This window comes from Scophthalmus maximus, chromosome 2, assembly GCF_022379125.1.
Source record: "Scophthalmus maximus strain ysfricsl-2021 chromosome 2, ASM2237912v1, whole genome shotgun sequence".
Classification (NCBI taxonomy): Eukaryota; Metazoa; Chordata; class Actinopteri; order Pleuronectiformes; family Scophthalmidae; genus Scophthalmus; species Scophthalmus maximus.
Genome location: NC_061516.1, coordinates 16,580,139 through 16,590,401, shown reverse-complemented (window position 1 = coordinate 16,590,401; position 10,263 = coordinate 16,580,139). Strand labels below are relative to the sequence as shown.

The window sequence follows — 10,263 nt, the reverse complement described above, 5'->3', positions numbered from 1 at the left end:
AGGAGTTAGTTTTCCATCATTGATCCACCAATGTCCACCATTCCTTGTTTGATGTTTCCAAAAGAAAAACAAGTGAAATCATAAAACCAATAAACCATAAATCATATTCTCCATCAGAGTCAGTGTCCTGGACACCAACTCCTTGTGCAAACAAGCAGCTACAAATCCACTGCGTCTAGTTCTCATGGGGCATTCACTGACTTTCCCAGACTTTGATGCTCCTGCAGCGAAGCATGCCTGAGCTCGCCACTTTTGTTTTCCCTTCTCCTCAGCCTCGTCTCCCCAACGCACAGCAGGCTTTCGAGAGACCACTGGGTCACTACGAGAGCCGACCTCGTGCTGGTGCTGCCTGCCTCTGGTGGGCCCGAAATCTGTTGGCTATGTTCCTGTCAGAGCTTTCCCCCGAATGACTTGCTTTCACCGACTGCTTGCCATTCTTGCGATGTACAATAGCACTTTCCACCGAACACGTCTGACAATGAGATCGACAATAACTTCAGCTGGTGTCATTTTACTTGAGGCTCAGGAGAGACTGTGTGTCACCGCCTGACAGAGACTGAACCACAGCGTTCTGCTCACATAGTCCTGCTTCTCAGGAAGACAACTTTAAGAGTCTTTCATGATTTAAAATGTGCAGCTGCTATAAAGCTTCAGCTTCAGACATTTGTAATATGAATAGAAAGTAGAACACGTAATGAAAATATGCACACATCATTCCTATAAAATACGGTTTATCCATGTCTATGTAAAATATCGCCTCTGCACTCAGTATGTTATGATTTTAAAGTTAATTAACATGTGTTCCAATGTGATAAACCATTGAAGATACACATTTTGATTACATCTTCATATTCATATGAGGTTTTATTATGAATGCTCTTTATGTAATCACACATGCGTTGCGATTGCATTATTATTTTTAAATGTACATAGACAGGAGACTTCTGTGGACCTCAGTCCTCATCTCTGCCCGGTGAGGAAAACTGATCTCTGTCCTGCATTCATTCATGACAAACCTCTCACGTTACACACTCACGGTTCCACTCAAACAGTCCCTCCTCCTCCTCCTCCTCTTCTCTTTCTCTGTTCCGAAACTCATTCGGAAACATAAACTTATCGCTCACAAAAACAGAATTGGTGTACGAGAGATGAGATTGTGCGCAAGGTTTTTTTTTTTTTTATGTCTTTAAATGTTGGCCTGCAGAGAGTTGAGATCACAGAGCGTTGTGAGGAAAACCCAGAGCGTCGCTGCAGGATGCCAGATTTCTAAATCTATTTTAATCCAAATCCCATCAGTAGAGTTTGCTCTGCTCTCTGGTCCTCACATGACCTCTGAAATTAAAAAATTTGAAGCCTTTAATTTCACAACTCACCCAAGACGATTAGAAACGGAGAGAAATGTCTTCTTACCTTACTGCAACTACATAAAATAATGCCTCCCGGACTCCCAACCGCCGAAATCAGTTTGTTTACCATACACATTTCTTTTGTCCTTAAGGTAGCATTGAAAAAACCAAAGGGCAAAGAAAATCTAAGATATAAATCCTTTTTAATCCCTCTTTTTTGTGCATGCTTCTACTGTAAAGGAGGCTAAATAAAAGAGATGTATATCTGCATGAAGCATTCATCCGCATTCACACTTTTCACAATTCCTTAAAAATTTCAAGTGTGTGAAAAGTTGAGGGCGAAAAAATTTGCAAAATCATGATTACATTAAAATCTTTGCGTGGTACTTTATGAATTTATGTTTCTGTGTTGGGTGCTTATTTGCATATTTCAAGGGAGAGACACTCAAAACAAGTCCTGTGTGGAGGAATGTTCATGTGCGTGTATGTGTGTGAAAGACTAACCTGTCCACTTATGAGTCTCTCTTGTAAAATAGATGAGCTCATGTTATTCTAACCCTGTAGGAGAAAGAAAGAGGCATCGTGAGACGGAGAGAAAGGAAAAATAGGCTACATGAATAATTGAGCCCAAATCAGTTTAGTCACCCTGCGTCCCTTCCTACTCTCAGTCCAGTGAAGTCCGTGCATGCAACTGGACTCTCCAAGAAACTTCTGGAGCGGAGAGAGGGACGTACGTGACCTCCGGCATCTGAAGGAAACAAGCTTTTTATGGTGAAAACGGTTAAACTTTTGATGATCTCCACTACATTTTTTTTGGCAGTAAAGAGGTTGCTAGACACAGGATCATCATGATACCATGGTGGCCCAACTGCTAGGGCTGGCCTTTCTATTTCTACCCAGCAGCCTGCTCCCCTTTACGACGTATGGTAAGGATTTTACAATGTCTTTGGATTCATTTGTACTTTTGTACATTACTGGTTTTCTATAAGAATATTATTTGAATGCCTGACGCATATATTCAGAAAAATCAAGAGAAATCCTGGGCCTAAATGACCTTTATCGACTTTTAATAGAATCTGTGGTAATTCTGTTGCACAAATTTTATATTTGAAGTACAGACTTGACACTGGTGGCTGGTATCGGTATTTGAAACTGTTGTCTCATTACAATTCATCCACCAATATTCTTTTTAACATGTGTGTATAAAGCATAAATGAAAAGTTTTTATGAAATTTTAACGTTAAAAACTAGAAAATGTCAGTGCTCTTTGAGGGTCAAACTAACAACCATAACCATTTCATAAATCCCTCAGAAATACAATTGTCCTATCTTGCATTTTTTTTATTACTCATTGGTCAACATATACACTGATAATGTACCAATATATAGCATCTATGCTGAAATAAAATCAACTGCTTTATCGCCTCAGCCAACGTATCAGTCTGCTTTTTGCATTTTCTCTGTTTGACAGGTAATGAGTTGTTTCTGATTTAGTGTATAACACTGGAACACACTTTGTTGCCCTCAAGGACAATTTGGTAATTTTTTTATAAGTGATGCACAATTTTTTTAACGTAGGATACATATACTTTCAAACTATTTGGTGCGTGAAAGGGTATCAGATAAATAGAAGCTGGTTTATAAAGTCTGGAAAAAATGGACTAATCCCCTATTAATCTATTGCAGTCGGTCTGAAACTTGCAGTGTAATCAATCCTGTAATTTCATACTGGCAGGACACATGACACGACCGTCTCTTTTTTCATGCACGCACCCGCGCGCACACACACACATACACACACACACACACATTTGATTGTGTGTATCCTCTCTCTCCTCCAGCGTTGCAGATCAATCACAACGGGGAGGTGGTGTATCAGGACACCAATGTGTACGGGGTGGTGGGCAAGGCGGTGATCCTTGAGTGCGGCACCACCTTACCCGACATGTACATATGGAGCTTCACCAAGCCCGGCACAGAAGCTATAAAGGCTGTGGTTTACAATTTGGGGAAAGGACCAAGGATCCAGAACTTGGCCCCGACACTCGGGCAACTGACGATCATCTCAGACAGTGCAGCAGTGAGCATCGAGAAACTGCCCCTGGCTGCACATGGCCTGTTCACCTGCCAGGCCTTCTATGACATAGAACAGGAGCCCATAGTCTACTACTACTACGTGCACCTCACTGTCCGAGGTAAGAATCCTACAAGCAGGGGTGTAGCTAGGATGGAGGCACAAGAGGGGACTCAACATCACCGTTATTTATTATTGTTGATAAACATCTGCACATATCCAAACAATTGTAAAGCTCAACTGATACTGGATATATGTTTCTAACATTCATATCCAAAAGTCTGAGATCTTGGTTGATATTCTTTTTTTCTTCTTCATAATCCTGTGACAATTTTTTTTTAATGAGGATCCTTTAAATTTAGAAGCTAAAGAGTTGTGTAGATACACTTAAGATGAAGCTAAAAACAGGTGACAGTTTGTTTAGCTTATCATTAAGGCTGAAAACAGGAGGAAATGTAACCAGCATCTCTAGAGCTCAATAATTGGCTTTATGTATTGTGTTTGGTTTATCTGTTCCAAGAGCAAAGTGTAAAAATGTCTTTGTCTTCGCAGGATCAAATTTTTTTCAGCTTTGTCTTGACAAAAGAGCATCCCTGTGTAATCACCTGTGGTTGTTTGTTGGATGGTTTGGATTTTACAACTATGACCCTAAGTCACAAAGCCAGAGTAGCACTGGATCAAAAGTATAAAGTAAATTAATCTTGGACAGATACAAATGTTTGGCTCCTCTGTCAGCTTGGGGCCATGGGTTGTCCATTACAGGTTACAGGTGAAAAAGTAACTTGGTCTGTATGGATACACAGATACAAAAAACATTTACAAATACTAATACAATACATTATCTAAGCAATTTTCTACCTTCCTGTCTTTGCTGTGAATACAGTACCCGTCAGTAAGCCTTACCTCCTGATGAGTGATGTGTCTCCAGTGGAAGGATCCATAATGTGGATGCGCTGCAATCTGGAAAACGGGACTGGCCCCATCCAATATGTCTGGCAACATGAGACCCGCAGCGGTAACATTTCCACCTTTGCACAGGGAAACACCAGCGTCATCAACGTGACCGACATCAACCGCAACCACACCGGATGGTACCGTTGTGTGGCCAGCAATGCCGTCAACAGCGAGAACTCTAACAGGCTTTGGCTGGACACCATCTGTGAGTATTTTTTGGATGATCACTTTCACCTTTTAAAAATCATGAATTGTTGCGGTGTAGAAACGTATGTTCTTCAGAGACTAACATGAGGTTGCTCACCTGCGTATGTACTATTGCGTTTCCGTGTCCATCATAATTTTGTTGTTGTTCATATCCTTTCTCCTCAGTTGGCCCAGACCTTCCACAGATAGACGTGACTCCGTACAGTAGGACAGAGCGGGGATACTCAGCCCTGGAGAGAGAGACTGTTTCTTTACTCTGTCAAGCCCAGTCCAACCCGGCCAGTCAGTATGTCTGGTTCTACAACAACTCCCAGGTCTACTCCGGGCCACAGTTCACCATCACCAAGATCCTCCGCATGCACACCGGTGACTACGCCTGCTTGGCACAGAACACGTACCTCAACACGCGGTCCAAAAAGACCATCAGCCTGACTGTCTACTGTGAGTGTGACCTCTGACCTTGGACCATGTCAGCAATCCTTCTACTCCTCTGTTGACCTCTCCACTCAGTCCTGACCTGTGTTCTTCTGTCTTGGTACTGCAAATGGCAAGAGTTGTAAAAGACTGACGTGTGATTACAGTGTTCACATTTGACATTGATAGTACAAGACAAAGAAAACAACGGTTCTTAATCACCTTTGAATTTTTTTTTTTTTTTTTTTTTTACAAGAACACTGGATTTCCCAAATTTGTTTTCAAGGACACCTTTCCTGTTTTCAGTGTTAGTCAAAAACCTCCTTTGCTTCCTCTGTTTTTCTGTTTTAAACATTCTTCCTCCATTCAGTACATCAAATCTCTTATTTCAAGCTCTGAATACTTCAAAACACCTACACACGAACACACCGCAGTGAGAGTGTGGAAGTACCGCAGTCCTATCCTCCTGATCGGGCCATCTGGGAAGTTGATGGGACTCTCCGTCAGGTACCTTGCTGTGATGTCACAGCCATGCCAAGCGTTGGTTGGCCACAAAGCCAGTGCTTGTCATTTTACTCTCGTGTTTGGTTTTGCTGAGTTTCTGCTGTTCAGCCATTCACTCAGAAAATGTATCTGATCTAAAAAAATTACATTACCCAAGAGAGATACAGAGTGCATTGTCTATTCATATGCATCTTTCAGATTAGAAAATTCATGTAGTCATGACTTGAAATGTGCCTGTTCCCCAGCTCTATTATAAGAATAGGTTGCAAGTAAAAAGAAATCTAATGAAAAGCATATTATTCTTCTATAAATCTGGTAAGATGATTCCTACCAAACATACCAAATCCTCAATATTGTATCCCCAGAGGCCCTGACGACCTCATGAAACCCCCACTTTGCACATCTTTCCCTTGCTACGCTGTATCTTATCTCCACAGACCCGCCCGATGGCTCCCCCTCCTGTTCTGTGCAGCCGGCTCTGAATCACACCTCCCTGAGGCTGCTCTGCTCCTGGCCTGGTGGTTTCCCCTCCGCCTCCCTCCACTGGAGCGGAGACCTGAAACGACTGGGACGAGATGAGGCCGACACGGGGCAGCAAACAGATCCACTGACCAACACTGCTGTCTTGCTGCCACCTGAAGGCCCGACTTCCAACAACAGCTCTTTTACATGCAAGGGCTCACACCCGGCTCTCAAACAGTTGACAGAGTGCAGCACACGCACATGTAAGAATCACAAATGGGAATAGAGACATGTTTGTTTTTGTATCGCTCACTGTCAAACCTCTCACACGTGCCTTGAAACTCTCCTCAACCAGACGTTCCCCCTGCAGAGCCAGTGTGTTTTGCCTATGTGACGAACAACCAGCAGTATCTGATGCTGTCCTGCTCCTGGGACGGAGGGGCCCCAAAAGCCCTGGTGTGGTGGGAGGGCCCAGGTGGCCAGGTCAAAGGTGGGGAAGAAAACTCCAACATCCTGATCCTTCGCTATGGCACCGCTCGCAGCGGGAAGCCGTACACCTGCCATGCTCAGCATCCGCTCCTGGTCCAAACCAAGACCTGCAGGCTCACACTGGGTCAGTGCACATTGTCAAAGACACCATAGCCTCCGACAAATAGCGGACATGGCTTATGACTTCATTCATTTTATAATTCACTTGTCACCTGCAGAAGCCCCCGTGCTGCTGACGCAGCGCAGAGTAGTGTCTGTGTATGAGGGGAGTGACGTCCAGCTCACCTGCAACCTGAGAGCCAACTATCTTCCGGTCAGTGAAATCACCTGGTTTAACAACCAGGGTGTGGACGTCCGAGAAACCACGAAGTACAACCTCCTGCAAACATCTGCGTGGGCCAACCTGACTGTGAGAGACACGGATGAGATTCAAGACAGTGGCGAGTACAGATGCACCACTTCCAATGCAGTTGGAGGAACTGAAATCAATGTCACTTTAGTGATCAAGAGTAAGAAATTGTTTTCTTTTTTCTTATCCTTCAGAGCGTCTCAATATTTTGTCATCTTGGAAAATGCATTTAACAGCTGTCTTGTAGGATGTTATATGATAAGGTTGATACCTTTCTCATGTTTATAAAGCTGCTGATGAGCTCAGATTAGCATAAAAACTTATGGAGGGTAGACGTACAGATCAGACTAATTATTTTCTGGGAGGATAACTTTGTCAAGTTGGGTAACCTGCGAGTTACAGCATGCAACCAAGCAACACAAATCACAACCCTTAAAAACACGATAAACTTTGATAAATATTTTTAAAATCAAACTAATGAGGTGTAAGATGTTAATGAATGAGCTTTACAGGTGTTTAAAATAGCCAAGGTAGGCTAGGACAAAATATTTAAAAAGCTAAACAACGGTTTTGACCTAGTGGTGGTGTTAGACTAAAAGCGAGTGAGACCACCAACAAGATACAATTCAGGTGAACACAAATGTTATTGGCAATTTCGTGAAGATCCATCCAATATTTGGTGAGATATTCTGGTCTGGACCAAAGTCCACAAGCTGACAGACACATGTCATACAGGAGTGTTTTTGCTTACTCCCAGGGCACCCCATGCCACCCAACGCGACCCTCGTCAAAGTGCTGTACAACAGCCGACAGCGTAACGAGGTGGAGCTGGAGTGGCAGGTACAGAACGAGGAGCAGGGAGGTTGGACGGGTTTCATCCTGGAGCACAGATGGGTGTCGGAGAAACAGGGAAGGAGAGGCAGCAGCAATGATTCAAAAGCGGAAACGGAGGAGAGGATTGGTGCACCAGTCTGGCAGCGTAACATCATCCAAGACCCGGACGTCAGAAGTCATACAGTAGTGAGACTAACACCGACCATTACCTACCAGTTCCGCGTCACACCGGTCAACCACCGCACCAATGGACACCCCTCTGCAGCAAAGACTCCAGGTATAGTACGTATGCATAGTGAGGAAAAAGTGGTCAGATTTGGGGCAAAGACGGGTGCTTGAGTTAGGGATGTCTTAAGAAACCGATCTTAAAAAAAATCAGCAAAAAGACAGAAGAAACAATAATGTGAAATTCTCTCTGGTGAGTTAGGTTATTCAAACATTGTTGATGCTCTGATTGCAATGACAGTGACTTTGATGACAGTCTAACCTTTCTGTGTTTCTTTTTGTGTTATCCACTTAGGTGAACGACTCAAAAACCACAATTACAATCACAATTATACACACCGCCTCACTTCACCTCCCCTGTCAACTTCCTCCTTACCTCCTTCCTCACCTTTCCCTCAAACTGGCCCTGTGTGCTTCTTCTTGCAAATTCTCTGTGATAATCGTACCATGTGTGGTAGGATCTGATCAAACCAAGCCAATTGATTGTTTAGGGGCATAGAAAGGCTTGTAAGTCAGGTATCAGGGGGATAGGACAGTGGTTTTCAACCCTGTACTTTCAATGAATCAGTAAACAGGGGTTTACCTTAAGGCCAACCTATGGAACTTCTGCTGGATAGCAGCCACTGCATCCAAAAGTCACAATTATGGGATGATATAAAGGATGGAACACGGTGTAGTACCATGAGACAATTAAAGTCAGAGGTCAGCGGCCTGAATCCATAATGTCAGTTAAACAACATTAGCTGCCTAAATATTTACAAAAACTGGTCACACCTGACAAAGTAGCAAAGCAGTGTTGCTTTCAAATTCAACATTTATTAGAAAAAAAAGTGTTTTCCCCTCTTTTAAAACTCACAGTTTCGCCTCAATTTCAGGATTTTTGTCAGCCAAACTTCTTGAGAAACAAAGCAAAAGAACAAATTTAAAGTTTCCCAACATTCTGTGTCACATGAATAACACAGACATGGGTTGAAAACCACTTGATGGGGATGAAACGTGATGGAAAGACAAGACTGTGCATTTTGTCAGAGGCATACTGTTTTGCAATGTGTAACTGTGATGTGTTGCAGCGGAGCCGAGCTACAACATGTATCCTGCTGTGATTGGCGCAGCTATCGGCGGAATGCTCTTCGCAGCCCTCCTCACGGCTCTGCTGCTCATGTACATAATCCGCAACCGCAACAACAGTCCTCGTGAGTCCTGCACACACCAACATCCTAATGAATTCTATGAAGAAAGCGTTTGTCCCATTACGTGGCGTTGATGTTGTGCGTGTCCCCCACAGGACTACATGACATGTTGTTCGGCTCGTAAGTATCTGTATATCCGTCTATACACCAACAACAAATAACTAGCAGTTTGTAATGATGTCCACGGCTAATTATGTGTAAAGACATGCAGTTCAAAGTGTTTGTTTGATTCGGTGTGTCCAGGCAGCACAGCCAGTCAAGGGAAAACATCAACTTCCCAGAGGATGAAGTGGTCGGCGGCTCAGAAGGAGGAATAGAGGAGATTGTTGGAACATCCAGCCCAGGCAAGAACCCACATCAAACACACATTCATATAAATGTCAGGGCGCCCACAATCATTTGGACATAGATATTTTAGGATTTGTTGGATTCTTTGAATTGCTTTCCCCCCCTCCATGTCTTCCTACTGGAGCTTAGCCTGCCAAGACGGACAATGACATGCCCCTTCCACCTGGCAGGGAATTTTTGACATTTGCCAAAGACCATTGTTATTTCCTTCTTTGTAATGATTTAAAAACTATTCATGACTCAAAGTGATCCAGCTGGACTATATCAACTCCAAACTACCCATTTTGATACATTTTTGTATTGTAGAAATCCTCCACTAGCAGACTGCTCAAGGTGAGACACAGGCTGAGTGTCTGCACAGAAGTTGTCATCATCTCATCATATTTTATGATTTTACTCCCCAAAAAATTTTATTGCTCGTCTGCCTGATGCTGAACCTTGATGCTGGTCTGTTCCAGGTCCGACCTTGTCTTTACCCCGGGCAGCTTCACCACTCACCACCTCCACCCAGAGTTCCGCCCCCACCGCCTGCCAAGCTCCTCACCCTGGAGACGACAACGAGCCCGTCAGCGTCACCATCACCGTCAAGGCCACGGGCTCATAGTCATTTAACACAGACACCTTCAGTTGTAATTTAACCAGGATTTTTCTTTTTTTGTAGACAGGTAGTTTGCGCAATCAAGCCTGTCACTTTAATCTGATCTCAACTACAATAACAGAAATGTCCTCATGAATCTTTGGCTATAAAATTTGGTCAAACCCTTATTTAAAGCCTGGACATAGGCACTATAATTTCTACATTAAATAATATCCAGCCGTGAAGTGATCGTTGTCTTTTACTTGTCCTCCTAATTGTGTGCATTTATC

General features: G+C 43.3%; 1 protein-coding gene and 1 long non-coding RNA gene across 2 annotated transcripts; one reads left to right on the top strand and one right to left on the bottom strand.

The window, feature by feature from the left end:
- Positions 1–1,851: 1,851 nt before the first annotated feature.
- LOC118301187 lies at positions 1,852–5,116 on the bottom strand. The gene is made up of 5 exons (XR_004790242.2): positions 5,041–5,116; positions 4,679–4,957; positions 4,324–4,448; positions 1,992–2,094; positions 1,852–1,904 (listed from the first exon to the last, which is right to left on the bottom strand). It is a non-coding gene; the product is annotated as an uncharacterized LOC118301187 (long non-coding RNA).
- LOC118301185 (V-set and immunoglobulin domain-containing protein 10-like 2) lies at positions 1,961–10,218 on the top strand. The gene is made up of 12 exons (XM_035626437.2): positions 1,961–2,272; positions 3,188–3,541; positions 4,304–4,579; positions 4,747–5,022; positions 5,937–6,224; positions 6,317–6,574; positions 6,669–6,959; positions 7,557–7,910; positions 8,929–9,051; positions 9,144–9,168; positions 9,292–9,392; positions 9,855–10,218. The coding sequence occupies exons 1-12, from the start codon at positions 2,203–2,205 to the stop codon at positions 9,998–10,000; spliced, it is 2,562 nt and encodes an 853-aa protein (XP_035482330.2). The 5' UTR covers positions 1,961–2,202; the 3' UTR covers positions 10,001–10,218.
- The last annotated feature ends 45 nt before the right edge of the window (positions 10,219–10,263 follow it).